The 16,632-nt window shown below is 42.2% G+C and overlaps 2 protein-coding genes across 9 annotated transcripts in view; one reads left to right on the top strand and one right to left on the bottom strand.

Annotated features, from left to right (window-relative positions):
* The window catches only part of PTER (phosphotriesterase related), a 99,332-nt gene that overhangs the window by 65,125 nt on the left and 17,575 nt on the right, over positions 1-16,632 (top strand). For 5 of the 7 annotated variants that reach the window (XM_031028864.2, XM_006733993.3, XM_081820674.1 and 2 more), the window contains exon 5: positions 1,777-4,466. The exons of 1 other annotated variant lie outside the window; for it this stretch is intronic. In XM_031028864.2, the coding sequence (XP_030884724.1) occupies positions 1,777-1,987 (211 nt within the window). In that variant the 3' untranslated portion in view covers positions 1,988-4,466. Of the gene's footprint in view, positions 1-1,776; positions 4,467-7,484; positions 7,665-16,632 lie in introns of those variants that run through there. One more of the 7 variants, XM_081820675.1, reaches the window with a different exon arrangement.
* C1QL3 (complement C1q like 3) lies at positions 2,729-13,880 on the bottom strand. Of its 2 annotated transcripts, none has more exons than XM_006733994.3 (3): positions 13,774-13,880; positions 11,264-12,647; positions 2,729-5,456 (listed from the first exon to the last, which is right to left on the bottom strand). In XM_006733994.3, exons 2-3 carry the CDS (start codon positions 11,849-11,851, stop codon positions 5,277-5,279), a joined length of 768 nt encoding a protein of 255 aa, XP_006734057.1. In that variant the 5' UTR covers positions 11,852-12,647; positions 13,774-13,880; the 3' UTR covers positions 2,729-5,276. The 2 variants fall into 2 exon arrangements, with proteins under 2 accessions (XP_006734057.1, XP_081676802.1); XM_081820676.1 differs by lacking the exon at positions 13,774-13,880 and having other exon boundaries at positions 11,264-11,930; positions 12,189-13,571.

Here is a 16,632-nt window from a genome sequence, read left to right on the forward strand (position 1 = left end):
CTCGACTTAATGAGTTCTAAGGGTTCTCCTTTTTCAATGAGTATCTTATCCATTATACTCTTTCCTTACTACTTCACAATTCGATAACTTTGGGTTTCAGGGTATGGCACGAGGTCACATATGGGAATTTGTTTATCCATCTGTAATAACATGACATCATTTTTTTTTTTTTTTTACTCAGACAAGGAAAAGAGACAAAAACTTTGGGAAATGCTCAGGAAATATAAGGGGGGAGGTGTACCCTAAAATTTCTGGGAATGTGATACTCCTTTTCATTTGGTGATCAAGGTTTGTTAAACTAAGTTCCAGCAATGCATATGCATTCTGTCAAATCTTCCTCTTTTTTCATAAATGATGACATAACTCACTTAGAGCATTCCCTTAAGGAGAGTCTGTTCCAAAAGTAACGTCAGATCAGAGCTTTTGGACACTATACAAATTTTAAAGAGGTAAATATCCACGGCGGCACAAACAGAAGTCCGAGTACTTACAGGACACACGTGGGTACATGTGACATGAACACAGATTTCTAGACAAAAAGGCTCAGGGTGGCTTTTCTCTGGCACTTGCTTTCCTTTGATCTACAAACACAAGATCTCATCTTCAATTATAATTTTATTTTAAAACGTGTGTTCTCGGACGGCAAGGCTTTGTGCTTGAGGTTTTTGTGCGGTGGCCCACAATGTGCTTATTTTAGTCATTATTAAATATGACTCATGCACTGGATGGCAAGAAATGTCACAGAAGCAAAAAGGATACCTTTTAAATAATTAGCCCTTGGAAGAAGGTGCTGTCCAACCATCTAGATTCATTTGGGAATCCGGAGACTGACAAGACTGTGTAGAGAATGCCAGAGAAAAGCATTGTCTCCAAGTTGCACCTCCTGCCATCAGCGACTGGTGGAAGTCACGACGGACAGTGCCCAGAGTCCAGACACACACAGATGGTAGCTGTCAGGAGGTGACTCACACTGTAGGTTACAGCATTTAACAAAGCAAAGAGGATTAGATGTTTAGGCAGAAGTTGGAAAGCCATTCTGTAGGCAACTGGCTATAAATTTAAAGGAACAGCTCAATATTTATAACAATCTTGTTGAGATAGAAGGAAGATAGAGTCAATTGTTGTTGGTTGATTTAATCCAATGCTCCAAGACGACTCCTAAGTCAAAATTCCCATAGACTTCGAAGGGACCAGTGCTCAAAATACAGAGGTACCTTTGCTGACCTTTTTAAAATGACCATCTAGCTGATCATATGCCCTTCACTTTCAAACCAACAGATTTTACTCTCAGAATGTTTTACTTGTACGAAGATTCCTTTTGCTTCCCTATTTTAATCACAAATTGCCATTCATTGTACTTGCTAGAAGAAAGGAAAGAGAGAGAGACAGAGAAAGACAGAGAGAGAGAGAATGGGATCTGGAAAATGGGTCCACTGGGAGAGGTATTTTAGAGCAGAGAGCTGGATACAAATCCAGAACAAAGTTACTTTGGGAAATGCCAAAGCGGCTGTTCATTCAGACTGCCTATTAGAAGCTGTTTTTAATGCAGCATTTCAGGCATTGTCGTAAATACCACAGGCTAGAAATTTCTGTGTGCATGGAATAAGGATCAGGTTCCTACTAGGATGCAATACTATCTTTATCATCACCACGCAATATTAAGGGCCTCCCACTACACGTGCCATAGCGGAAGGCAGTATGAGTAAAACGTTTAAAATGCCCTGATAATTTTAAATGTGAGACCAATGCCATATAATGAGTCAACATTTTTCACAGAGTGCGTCTTCTGGTGGATGAGGGCTATGAAGATCGAATTCTGATGGCGCACGACATACATACAAAGCATCGGCTAATGAAATATGGAGGTCACGGCTATTCTCATATACTTACCAACATTGTGCCTAAAATGTTGCTTAGAGGTATCACTGAGAATGCACTTGATAAGATACTAATAGAGAACCCTAAGCGATGGCTAACTTTCAAATAGGATGGTTGTTTATGAATTCACACCTTGAGCCTAAAGCTTGCAAAGAACATTTTCCAGTGATTTCAAACCCACTGTGAGATATTAATCAGACCTCTCTGTAGGACTAATGGTGGGTCATTTCCTTTTTATGAGAATTAGAACAGTTTTGCCTTCTCAGAAACCACTATTACCTCTGTACCTTTAGGAAATTACTGACCTAATTGAGCCCTATTGTTTTGCCTTCACAAAATAAATACAGAAATATCTATTTCCAAACAGTGATTTACAGTCTGTATCCCCTTAGTGGAGTTTTGTTTTGTTTTGTTTTCTTAATCTATCAGCTGCACTACTTGAGAAAATTTAAAGTGTTTCTAGTTAAATTACCCCCTTCTGGAGCAATCTAATGTTTCTTGTAATATTGATGATCCTACTAATTATCCTGCTGTTCTTTAATTAATGCTTAATGAATAATACGGTACTTTAAAATAGCTTCAGCAGCAAGGGAAGTTAAATTTTGAGGCTTTTTTTTTTCCCCCAAAGGATACTGTAATACAATTACCAATTCACAATGGTAAAGAGATTGTGTAAGCTTAATTATATGCTGTCTACTTTATCTATATTTACTGATAATAAATCAGTTTTGTTGCCTGTGGCTTCCCAGTATCCATTTTTGCTGTAAAACTTTGTTGTTTTAAAAAATTTGTATAAGGGAGCATGAACACATAATAGTAATTTATAAAAATTCAATCATAAAAGTCAAAATATATTACATAATATAGTTTAATGAATCATTACATTTATAATAACAAAGGCCACAGTTTAATTAATAATATATAATGCAAAAAAAGAGAAATGTTTGCCTTATCTATATTCCCTTTATTTCCTTTACCTTTTGTTTTTCCTTGGGCCTAAACAGAGAAAATAATGCTTAGTTATCTGAAGAAAAGGTCAGATCTATTAGAAATGACATTCTGATTCTAGAGCCTACTCTTCAAAAGGTACCCTGCCCTGATGTTTGGTGTAAATAAAGCCTTTTTGAAACCCATAGAAGATGTGCACTGCTGTTTACAAATTAATTTTTTGGTTGATTCCTCATTATGCTATTTGTTACCTCCCCCCCCCAAAAATCTCCAAACCCTTGCTACCAATTCATCTTTGATAAGTATATATTGTTAAACAGAAATAAATCCATTGCAACTCCTTTATGAGTTATCCAACATATTAGAAAGGCCAAACAGAATTAGTCACTATTCTTGATGAATGGGCTAAGTGTTTTTAATCATAAAAATCATGACAGTTACTCAGACCAAGGCATTTAAACCAAGCCAACAGCACCTTCAGATGGGAACACCATGCGTAACTCTTTTGGAAAGTTAGGGTCTTCTAAATACAAGATATTTCCATGGATCAAAGATGATCAAGCTTTCTGTGTATTAGAACACAAAGTACCCAAGAGGAACAAGCCAGGAGAACAAACTAATTCCTTTAAATGAAAAAATGCAAATGTCCTTCACCAGTAAAACAAGCAGATTTTTAAATCCCCATTTTTCAAATCTACTTGTTCAAAGAGTCTTCAAAGGCAACTGAGAGGGGGGACAGATTTTTCATTGTAATAGTGGAAGTTGTCTCATAGTTAGGATCTATCAACATGCATTTTTAATCCTTTTCTTAGATTAAAGAGATGGCTTTTGGCAGTGTATTTTAACCAGAGGGAAATGATTTGCACTACTCTCAGCATCTACTTTCCTGTCAGCTTTAATCCACCTGAGAAAAAAGAAAAAAATGGATAATTCAAATGCATATAATTCATAAACATTGCAAAAGAGAGCCACTTTGTTTCTGCAGTCCTAATATTAACAGTCTGCCACAGAATGCAGTGCAAGTATTGATTGGCATATGGTAATAAAGAAGCCACAGGCTTAATTTAGAGACCTGTGATGTATAGGGCATTTTAACCTAATAAAATTTAATTTTCTGGGTAACTCTTAAAAGAGAAGTCACTTAAATTATCTTGCTATTCCATACACTTTTGTAATCCAAAATATATTTCCAAAATAAGTCAAATAATTTGTGCGTGTTTGTATGTATCCAAAATAAGTCAAATAATTTGTGCGTGTTTGTGTGTATATATACACATACTTTTTTTTAATTAAATTTTTGAGGCTCTACAGCCACTGTGCCTATGGTCTGAAGCCATGTCTATATTATATTTGATTTAACATAGGTGTGTGTGTGTGTGCACACAAATACACGTATATGTAGCAGGTATTTGTATAAAATATATACACTTTGTTGTCTTATTGGTTATATGTGAAATTGTTCATTTTGAAATAACCTCGGGCCACAACTCATAGTAACTATTTGAAGGCCTTACTTAGGGTCCCCTTGGTGACTCATGCAGTAGCTCAAATTAAACCATTGTGCATTGGGTTATGAATAATCTTTTGTTCCAAAGAAGGCAAAAGCCTCAGTCTGATTTAACACCAAAGAATAAATTTCTCTGACTTTCTAAGTAAATCTAAATGCATTCTATTGACAAAATGGACACACGGGGGATTTTCTAAATACCATACATAATTACACATTTTCACACTTAGAGGGTAATCCTATGATACAATTTCGATCTCTACTTTTAAAAGACTATCACCAGAAAAGAGAGAAAAGAAAACTCGTAAGAAAAAGAAAATGTGAAAATGATCATAGGCTTGGGAATTCCCTCAAATCCAGAAAATTCCAGGTTAAGGCTTGAAGTTGAATCATTCCCAGGACTAGCTCTAAAGTTAACAAAAGTACAAGGCAAACAATTTCTTTGGGGACAAGCAGCATTATTTCAATCAGACCTTCTCCTGCAGGGTAAAATCATCCTCCCCACACTATGAATGGACTCCAAGTATCATAATAAGCAGGTGAACTCACAAGAACCAAAGCTGACATATGGATAAAAGCAGCAAGATCACAGTACACCAAAGTATCATATATACTGGAGAAATAATTCAGTGTCTTAGATTTTTTATAAAAATTTGTGATCTATATAGGACTTCATTCACATGGACACTAACGATAAGGAGGAGTATTTGCTTTGGCGGTAGTGAATAACACATCTGCTTATCTTGCTTTTAATTTTTTTTTTTTTTTTTTTTTACATAATGTTTCTGAGTATACAGATGTGAGTCAGGTAGCATTTGAATTCCCCACATATACACAATCGAGGTGCCCTGCAACCGGCATCCCCTGGGATCCTTGAGTCACTGACGTTAGCCATCCGAATCCAGTGTCCAAACTCAGAATAATAAGCTTAGTTTCTGCGTTATCAGTCAGCGTAAATAATAAATCCAGAAAACGTGCTGTATTTGTTGTTATTTCCTCCGTGGGCTTTCCCGCCATCTAATTTGATGTACACTTCGTCTCCTGGCTCCAAATGAAGAACAACGCTGTTGCTGGCGTAGTCGTAATTCTGATCAGCGTCTTGGGCGATGGCGCTGGCTCGCACCTGTGTGAAACAAACAAGAATTAGGACCTGTAGGAGACAACTCCCGGGTTGTCCTTGCTGCCATGCACACAGCATCAGAAGCCGACCTGTGCCGTGGCACAGAATTCGGCATGGGCGTTGGAGCTCCAGGAGGATATCTTTCTAAGAGTCTCAACCGCGTTGCTGGAAAGGAGGAGCAGAAAGATTACAAGGTGCTATGGCGAGGGTTGGTCCAGCAGCCTTCTCCTACTGTGTGCTGTAAACAGCGCGCACCACGCTATCCCCTTCCTAAATCAGCACATTTTCTCATTCCTTGACTCTCTAGGCCTGATCACTTCTTGAAATGGAAATAAGGGTAATTTTTGTGCATTTCAATTTAAGCCAATTAGCAATATTCTAAGCAGCTGTTTACGAGGACAGAGGTTCAATCCGAACTTCAGCTGGTCCCCACGCTTATTAGAAAATGGAGATCCTTGGCAGTTGAGACTCAGAGAAATAACACGACTCCAACTCTACTATATAGGGAGAAAAAGAAAAAGAAGAAAGCCTTTTGATTTGGGGCTTTCAAAATCTAATACAGGTAAAGCTTTTTTTTTTTTTTTTGCCAGAAACCCCCGTTTAAAATGTCACCTAAGTTTGCAGGGTTCATTTTGTTATTTGTGTCTTTTTATTACTTACCTGTGATGTGTACACTTAAATAAATTATTTAATTTTGACATATCTAAAAGTTATAGTAGGAACTAAGCTTTGAGGCCTCTAAAATTTCTAAAATTTTTTAATGATGTGATTGAATACCCTTTTCCATTTAGGTGATTCTGAAAATGTGTGGTTTGCTTTGAGGATGGAAGTTGCCTATAATCCACTTGTGTTGAGCCTGTGATCTCATTAGTGGGTTGATAGACATTTGCAAACAGTCAATTTACCTATCATTTCAAGTAATATGGACATTCTGTCACATCCTCAACTCAAATTAGGCTTCAGATTCATTTAGCTATATTTTGATTCTGCCTTGGAAAAAAAATTTCAGTAGGCACACTTGTATTTGATTTATTTCAGTAAAACATCTTCTACTCTGTGGCTTGTTCCTATTCCACTATATCGGTATTTCCCCAAATAACATAGCAAGTGATTTAGTGATTTTGTAAACCTGCATTATGTAATAATGCATGGCTTGGGGTACAATATGCTGGATTTTATCACTTGGCAAAATGAGGGAAATGAGACATAAGTCAAGAATTTCCATGCATTTCTTTCAAAACTTAAATGATAGGTTTTCAAATTAAATTTTCATGTGGTATGCTCTCACATTAATGCTGAAATGTTAAAAAAGGAGAAGGCTCTTTGACACTGCTGAACTTGTAAAGTAATTTGAGTAGTATTGTAAAATTTTCTTTCTGGATATCGTATAGCAAAAGGAGAAAGGGGCTTAAAGGATTTAGAATTGCTTAACACTGTGCTGACATTAATACAGTGAATGCAATGTACCATGCAATTAGGCTCCAAAACCCTGACTCAAATGTATACACCAGTTCAATGAGGTGATCTGTTTGGACCGTTAAGTAATAATACAATTTAATGATATAATATTTCCTAGAAATTAATCATAAGTTTGTAGGAGTTGAGTGCTTTGATTCATTAATTTCATCTAGTCATTAATTCCCTGGGAAAAAAAATCTACAAGGAGGACAGCGTTGTTACGACCTCATCTTTTTTTTTTTTAAACACGTGGACTTTTAATGGGTGAGAAAAATTAGAATACAAATTAGTAATTAGCTATGTCAGTAATATATTAATTAGCAATGCATAAATATGCTTTTCAGCTATTATTAATAAGCAGACACATTTTATTTAGTGCTTTAGGTGTTTAATATATGCTCTATGGGTATTGTGCTGTAACACTGTTTTCTATATAAAGGCATTTGGGAACCAGTACTCATTAAAATCCCTTGATTTAGAGACAATAGTCTTAAATATATATATATAATGCAGTTTTTATTCTACAGGGTATAAGCAGAAAATCATGTAAATGTGACCATTTTTATTCTGTAGGTACGGCCACAAAAACCTGCAAATGCATTAGTGTGATCCCACAGACTAGAAGGCTACCCTTATGGTTTTTCACTTCCTTTGTTGTCTGATTGCTTTTTAATGAAAGTTACTCTCTTAAGATTTTAACCTATACTGTACTACGAGACTTTCCCAATTAAATAACTGCCATACTCCAGTGTACTTTGCATGATTTTAGCATGCCTGCTCACCTGATCCTACTCTAAAGGAATAATGGAACTTGAAATTTCAGGCTCTAGTAATCAGCTTGGTGACTTCCAACAATTCTCCCTTTAAGCCATCAAACTACTGAGGAAGGTAATGCATCCACCTTGGAGACTCTTTTCAGGTTCCTAAATGTACACCGATTTCAGCATTTTCTCTGGGACTATGATGCATCCTTTCCTTAGCCCGATATCCCCATTTCTGCCTAAGTGTACTCTACTATCTTTTCATATTATAAGTTAACTATTTAGATCCTGCTTGATCTGTAGTGCGTGTTTCATCGCTTTTAAAAAGATAATATTAATTTGACATTTCGTTAATCTTGCTAATGAATGAATATCAACCCACAAACTGTTGTTTCCAGCATATCTCATGTTCATTGATGCTACTATAATTAATTAATGCATTCTTAGAAAAAAACGGGGTCTTTAATTATTTTATAGTTCTAATCTCAAGCCACTTTTAGCTTTTATTATAGTGGCTTATTATAGTGGTATTACAGTGACTGTATTCACATAGCAATTTTTGAATTCAGGTTTTCTGCTAAAGGCATACGAGCACATTAAAATTATATTTCCTGTCTCTCTGTAAAGCCATCCGAGTCCAACTTTTACCTTTCATATGCACTGTCATGGGCTCTCAACAAATGGTATGATTAAATTTGTGTTGATGGTTTCATGGGGAATATGAGAACTGTGATCCTTTTAGTGGCATGTTTGTGAGAACATAGGAGCTCATGTGGCTTTAGCATTATCTTATTAAGGAGGGTTTATCATTAGAGACAATATTTATGGTAACATTTGCTAATTTAATTAATTGCTACTGATGCTCTCATAATTTCATTTTCATTGTACTTCTGTGGAATCATAAACAAAAGGTTAAGTGGTGCATCAGGTTAATTTACTGGCCTTTGATGTTTCCATCTGTGATCCTGCATTCAACACAAAGCATAAATAAAATGGTTCTCATATGGTTACGGTCCAGAGGCATTCCTCTATCCTAGAGTGAACTGCATTTTTAGTTTAATTTTTGTGCTTCTCAAATCCACTTAATTCATAGAACATTACACTGACATGGATCTCTGAGTTTCTGTTTTATGAAAAGAAATTACGTCTGCTCAGGGGGGGAAACTGCCATTCTAAGAAGTGATCAGATAAGAACATAACTGAAAATCACTGATAAACTATTTATTTAATATTAATAAAATAAACTTTATAAAATATTTCTCATTTGCAGCTGTCTACAGATCAGACTTTACAAAATAATTCTATTCTAAGGATAAAATTCCTTCACAGTAATATTTTAATAACAATTTTCCAAAATAGTCCATGCTGAAGTTGAAAATATATTGTTTGCTGCTACATATATTTTTCTGAATTACTTGTTGCACACCTTTTGAAGAAGTAACAGCTCAATAATGCCAGTGGAGAGCTTTATACATGATAAGGTCAGCTAGTTTGCCTTATTTTTTTTCCTGATCCTCAGAGAATGTGCATGCTAGGATGATACAAAGGAGCATTCTACTCTCCAAACAATGAAATAATTTTAAAAACAAAATGCACCTAGAACATGTATATAAAATGGTTTTCTTGGAATCAGTTTGATATACCTGGGCTCAGCAGTTGAGATAGCAATCTTTAAACTAATTTATATGTTTCATTCCCTGATTTTTCATGCAATTGAAATTTCCAGATATTTAAAGATGTGTTTTTATTCAGTGGCTGATAAAACTTGAATATTATTCCATCTTAATGAATACCTCTAAAAACAATCCTTCAGCCTGACAGTATTTTCCAGACCTAACCTTTGAGTCAGAAGAGAGCCAATTTGTAAATAAATGGGTGGCCTCATAGCTGTCTGCTAAGGAGCTTTTCATAAACCGTTTTGGAAAGGTGATACCATAGCTCTATCTTGGTACAGTGAGTCATGCCCTTTTTAGCCATTCGCCTATAACTATCTCACTGCTCTGTAAATAATTTTTCTTTATCTTAATATTATTTTTGTGCATAATAACTATCATAAACAACCCTGTCAGTGCCTCCTGGTGGCCATTCCCCCCCCCACTTTTTTTTTTTTTCCTTTGGTTCTACCTGTACTGTGGGGTTCTTGAGCTATTTACTTCTAAATTCCTTTAGAAATGAGGGGTGGGAGGAGGGGGGAGGGACAGGATTTTTTTTGTCCTTTCTTTCTTATACATTTAGAATATTTGTCTTTCACTTTTTGAAAAACAAAAACAAAAACAAAAAAACTGATACTGAATTGGGTCTTTGGAAGAAATCCTGCCTTAATGCTGCTTAATAGAAACCTGGGCTGTAACTGAGAAGGTCTGAATTCAAGGGGCGGGTGACCTGAGCCGAGTGGCCCTTGTTAAATCTAAGTTGGCCATTCCCTGTGCCACCCAATAGGCAAAATTAAAGCCAGAGAACTCAGCCCAGACTGCAGGCTGCGGGTCGCAAGGCCTCGCCCAGAGCGCCGCTGCTGATTCAGTGCGAGCCTCAGGTCCGATGACACTTTGCGGTAGTTACAAATATTATTTTCCTCTTCTAAGAGATCAGACACACTTTGGTCTTGCAGTGACCGTGAGAGTTCCTCAAGCAAACGGTAAAGTGGCCCCAGGATAAAACTGCAGACCCGTGGCCCTGGTGGCGGAGCTGACCAGCCCAGGAGAGCAAGTCCAAGGGGTCAGGGCTAATCTGAGGCTAGTGCACAGTCAAGGCCAAGACAACTGCCTTGTGAGAAGGCAGGGTTGGAAAGACCCTCACGCAGGCGGCCCAGGGGCCGACTCGGCCTCTCGCCCTCCTAGCCACCTGCCTGTGCGGCCTCCTACTCCAGCCAGTGGAGTCTGGGTTCTGTGTTTGGGTGCGTGTTTTGCTGAGTACACCCATGAGTCTCAACTTTCTCTTTTGTTATCAGCACTCATTACTTTTCCCCCTTCTTCTCCTTGGGCTGAAATCTAAACCGGGGTATGTGCCTTGAATTTGACGGTGTGCTTGTTTCCCGGGTCTGGGACGCCGCAGGGGCCTTGCGACCGCGAGTCCCCGGTCCCTCTTCGGCCCTGGACGCGCCACACTTGGACTCGCTCCTTCGGGTCCCTTCTTTCTCCCGCGGGCCCCTTTCTCCCCCGAGTTTGTCACCCTGGCACGCCCATTTCGGGGCTGCCCCAGCCCTCCTATTCCAGGCAAAGCCTGAGAGCGACCCCACGCCGCTGAGGATCCCACAGCCGGGGGTCGCCTCCTGCTCCGGACTCTCTGGTGCACAAGCTGTCCAGGGGACCGAGCTCCCGGCTTCCCTACCTTCGAGGGTCGCGCTCACACTCGCGCGCTCTGAGTGCAGGTCCTAGCTTGGGAACCGCCCTCTCCAGGCCTCCGGGCACCCGCTTTGGCTCAGGACCCCCGCCTCCCCAGGGAGTAACAGCCGCCCCTCAGCTCCGCTCCCGGGAGCCTGGCTGCCTTGCCCTTCCTCCGCGGGCTCCCACCCCCGTTTCCGGGGTCTCCTCCCTCTTGCCTGCACCTTCGCGCGCTCCCTCCCCGCCCACCCCGCAGCCTGCCGGCACTCACCTGGTTGTTTTTGCAGAGATCAGCCCACATGCTGGTGCCGTCCCCTCCGCGCATCAGGACGTGGTAGGTGAAGAAGTAGATGCCCGGGATGGAGCAGGTGAACTTGCCCGTGGTGGGATCGTAGTGGTTACCGAGGTTGGTAACCACGTCGTCGAACTTGAGCACCTCGTAGCCTTCGTGCTGCCGCTTGAGGCCGGCGTAGAAGGCGATCTTGGGCACCGTGCTGTAAGTGGCGGCACTGATGGCCCCGGCCGCGTTCAGGCCGGGCGCCCCGGGCGGGCCCGGCAGGCCTTGGCGGCCGGGCTCGCCCTTCTCGCCCGGAGGGCCCACGGGACCCGGCGGCCCGGGCTCACCGGGGGGCCCACGCGGGCCCGCCTTCCCCGGCCTGCCGGCCTCGCCTTTGGGGCCCTGGATGAAGGTGGGCAGGGACTGCATGAGGCCGCGGTCGGGCGTGGCGGCGGTGCTGGGCGCCTTCGTGCCCCCATAGGGGTCGCAGACCATGCGGCAGGTGCCCAGCATCTCGTAGTGCGCCGACGTGCCGGCCGAGCTCACCAGCACCGGGATGAGGATGACCAGCAGCAGCACCATCACCACCCCCAGCGCCCCGGCGGCGATCAGGCGCCTCCTGCTGCCCACCAGCCGGCTCAGCGCGGGGCGATCCTCTTGTCTGCTTTTGGACAAAATTTTGAAGGTTGGGCGGGGACCTCCTCAGAGCCGAAAACAACCCCCTGCGAACCCCAACTCCCCTGGGCGGGCGCGCGCCGACCGCTCCCCGCCTGCTCCCGCTCCTGCTCCCCCTGCTGAAGCTGCGGCTGGGGAGGGAGCTCGGACGCCAAGTGACTTGAGCTGAAGTCCCGGGCTGGGGGTGGGGGCTGGGGGAGGGGTGCGCAGGGCGCCCTCTCGCCTCCCGCGAGCCCCTTCGCACCTGTGGCTGCTGCCGGCGCCGGCGCGGCCACCCGGAGGGCAGAGCCTACCGCCGCCTCTCGTGCTGGCCCGGGCAGCTCACACTTTTATGCAGCCGCTGCCTGCGATCGACTTTTCCGTTTTTGCCGACTGCGCCAGTTCGCACCAACTTTCCGTCTGAAGTTGCCTTTTTCTGCCTCCTTCTTTTCTTCTTTCGCTTGCTCCGTTCGCCCTTCCACTGCCTTTCTCCCCCTCCTTTGCCACCACCACAACTCTAATAGACGCGCACCCCCAACGACCTGCGCTGGCCGCGCGAGCTCGGGCCAGCCGCCCCCCGGATGCGCGGAGCCGCGGCGGCGGGCACGGTCAGCTCGGCGAGGCTCCGGGCTGGAGCGGAGGAGCTAGTGAGCAGCGGCGAGCGCCTCGCGGCCGGGAGCGGAGCGAGAGAGACACTGAACGCAGAATTCTGCCTGGGTACCACCTGCCAGGAGAAGAGGAGGCTGACAAACGCGCGCCGGAGCAATTTATAGGCACCCAAGGCACAGAGGAAGGGGAGCCGCTTTGGCATCTCACTGTAGCATCTGCTCTGCTCATCCCACTCAGAGAGAGTTTGGCATTACTCTGACAATGTGGGATTTTTTTTTCCCCCAGCCTCTCTTTTTTTTTTTTCCCCCTCTGCACATGGATGAACAGTGAGATCGTGAATACTCCCTTGCTGAACCCAGGTGATGGCAGCGGTCTCGCTGGACATACCTGGGGGGAGGGAGACAGATGTGCAACAGCCTTGGGCACTCGAAGGTCACACCTAAGCCCTCTATTTCCCCAGGGCCGGCAGCGCCAGTTGGAGGGTGGAGGTGAAGGTTGAAAAGAGGGTGGCTCGGCCGACAGTATTTCTCTGCTGGCTCACCCACAATCAACCAGTGCTTCAGGTGTTTTTCGAAATGCCACTTTTAACATCAGAAGGGCCCTTTAGAATTTTCCAGATGGGTTTTTTTTTTAACCTTATGGTTTTCCTAGCCAGCCTTCTAAAATGAAGATGTTACCCAGAGAACAGTAAGGTGCGTTGAAAAGCCAAAGGACGTTTTGAATGATTATGAATGAACAGGCCCACCACATAATGGGGGGGGGGGGAGTTCTTTTAACAAATGCTGCAGATGGTGAGTATATACTCCGTCCTCTACTTACAGGATTACTGTTCTAGCTATCTATCTTGAGTTAGTGCCATTGGACCCGAAGTTGCATTTACTTGCACTACATGAATGAGATATAATCACTTGTTAAAATGTCTTTAAAAGTCTTAAGACAAACCAAGCAGCCTTTACAAAAGTACTGGGGCAAGATCTTTTCCTAAGATATGCAAAGTGTCCTCTAGGCTTCACAGCACATTTCCCGCATGTACATTGAAGCATGGGGCAAAAAGGGAAAAAAAAAACCATGAGAAAGAAGAGCCCCATTTACAGTGGGAGAGCAGGAGAAGGAGAAGCCTGGTTTGGTAATATTAATGTAAAAAACCCCAGAGTAGATATTAGGCAAGTTATCTCACTAACAAATACATAAACACAAGAACAGCTTTAAATAAACAAGTGGAATTGATTTGTAAATCATACTTTTGCATTCAGGAGCAATGGATGTCAATCAAACGCGGATGACATTTGCTTGTCAATATGGGGATGATGGCTGGGAAGATGGTGACTTATTACATCAGGGTGAGAATCTGAAATGAGAAGCAAGAACAAATAAGACTACAGCAAGCAAACAATAACATCCCGGGGTGACGATCCGAGGCCTGGGATCCTGTGTGGGGCCTCCACAGCACAAGCATTTCCTTGTCTGTTCATTCTGCCTAACTTCCAGGCCATGCCAATTTAGTTCTTTCTTTCCTTCTTCTCTGTTTCAAAACGAAATAAGGTCAAATGAGCTGGCAGAAGAAAACCAAGATTTACTGATTCATTTAAGAGAAATGTCAGCAGTTCTTTTAGGTCTTTCCAGGTAGAATCAAGAGTGAGGCCCAGGTCTCCGTATTTTCTCTCCCTCTGGCTGCAACTGGACGAGAATCCTCCCCACTCCTCAAACCTTTACCTTTTAGGGTAGTGGTTTCAGAAATGTGTGTCTATGTCTTGGTTCACAGGAGGTACCTTATTTTCCTCTGTTTGAGCGGCAGACACATAGAAAGTTCTCCCCCGGCCACAATACCTATTTTCCTAACACACCATGTGGGTTGCTTCTCAAAAGTCACCTTTCTTTTGGGGGACAAAATAGTAAAGGGTGGGAACGGCTGTGAATGTTAATGTATTAATCAAACTCTTTTCCAATGCACCAAGTTATCAAAATTCATAAGACCTCCTCATTGCTACAGAGAGTCCAGTGGGGGATAAAAGGGGCATTTTTAAAAGGTAGAGTTGAATAAATAAATTCTCATTGAAAACCTCAAGATATACTTCCATTGAGGACTGCTCATCTTAACAGAGGAAGCCAGTGAGGATACCATGAAATGGTAGAGCCGGAATGAATGCTAGAAAGCTCTTCCGTACCTGCTCACTTTCGCGGACGGTAAGTGTGAGACACAGCTCTGAGCAGGAGAAAGGCTGCCCAGTGTGTATCCTGTTACACTCTCCTCTACACTGCAATCTCAGAGCTCTGGGACCGGCCCTAGTAATGGAGGCGTTTCTCTTTCCACCATCTCTAATGCCAAAGCACAGCTTGGTTTTGCAAGCGAGGGCACCAACATCTTAAAGGTCTGCTGAGATTTGGAAAAGTGCTCTGTCGGCATCATGCACGATGCAGGCAACATTTCCCAGGTCACATGGCTGACCCGTTTTTCCACTGAGTGCACAAACCCGGGTGGCGCATGGACAGTTGGCTGTTGAGTGAAGTCAGTTTACATTATCGATCTCCCTTTTCTCTAAAGGTGTCCCACCACGTGCTTTGGGAGAAATTTTTGTTGTTGTTCAGGGATGGCTGGGTAGTAGATGAACTAACGGCTGGTGGCTGCCACTTTCCACTGCTTGAATTTCTCAGAAGGTTCTCTGGAAAGTTACTCACGCTTCAGCCCTTATTCTGACAGTTTGAATAAGCCATCTGATATGGCATATTACTCATCATCTCTATATGTATATAATAATAGAAAATGTGTCAATTAAAAAAAAATATTTGATTCTCTTCAGCCCTCATCAGAGAAGCAAGTTTTCTCTCAAAGTTGATATTAATCTTGGAAGCAAGCCCTGGGATCTAATTTTCCCAATCGTGTCTCGAGAAAACACAAGGCTCTATGTTCCCATTTCCTTCGGCACCTGGGCCGTCGTGACCATTCAGATCATGAAGTCCAATACAGAAACCCGGGATCTGGGTTGGATTATGACCCAGTAATTTTTATCTCCCTGCCTCATTTCTGTCTCTTTCGGAGAATCGTGCAGATCCGAAGCCACACGACTCCCACGCAGACCCGCACCGCCATCCATTAATCTTTATTGAGCGCCCACTGACAGCACAGCCTTACACTGGGCTCTTACTAGGCAAACAAATCTTTAGTCATGAGAATGATTTCCAAATCCAGCAGTACTTAACCAGAAATAGCATTTATAAGAGGAAAATAACATGAGTTAACAAACCCAAGGACTATCTACAGAAATAGAGATAAAAAGAGTAAAAAAAAAAAAAAAAAAAAAAATCAGACTGGGATCAGCTATTTACCTTTGGTTCCTGGATCTCTAAATTATATTTCAGAACATACACACCTTTGACTGAAGAGTTATAGATTTCTAGCCAGAAAGGGTCTCCCTGGAGTAATGTAGGGAAGTAGTATATCCTTATGGCTTTGGAATCAGATGGGTCTTAATTTGGATCCTGGTTTCCTCATTTAGTTGCTATGAAAGTTATTTAACCTCCCTGAGGCTTAATTCCCTTTTCTCTAAAACGGGAATAACACGAATACCTAACACTAATGTTGTGAAGACTGAGTGAGTTAATGCATACAATTATAATGATACCCAACTCAAAACCAGAGCCCAATAAATGTCAATTTCCATGTTCATTTGTTGTAGGACTGCTGAGTAGTGCGTGGGCATATGGGCTGGATGGTCGAACACAGGCTTAGTAGTAGTAAAGGAAGCTAAAGGGTCAGACTTAAGACAAATGACATCAAATGGATACTAAATGTCATAGATTTAGACAAAATTAGAACACCCAAGTTCCCCAGGAGAGTTGCCTGTGTGTACTATTGTATAATATAAAACAAAGTAAGACAAAACTAACACAAGGATCACTTCACCCTTCTCCAAAGTAAGAGAAAAAAAAAAGTTTTATAGCAAGATAATTTTAATTCACTGCAGTTTGACAGACCAAGATTTTGGATTTACAACCTAGTAGGAAGCATTAAAATGTGTTTTCCCCTGCTCTGGGAAGTTCCCCAAGTCAACAAGTTGCAAGTGTATTTAAAAATCATTGATAGTTACTCAGGAACTATTCCT

Source organism: Leptonychotes weddellii, chromosome 5 (genome assembly GCF_054177405.1).
Source record: "Leptonychotes weddellii isolate Sample4059 chromosome 5, ASM5417740v2, whole genome shotgun sequence".
Lineage (NCBI taxonomy): Eukaryota > Metazoa > Chordata > Mammalia > Carnivora > Phocidae > Leptonychotes > Leptonychotes weddellii.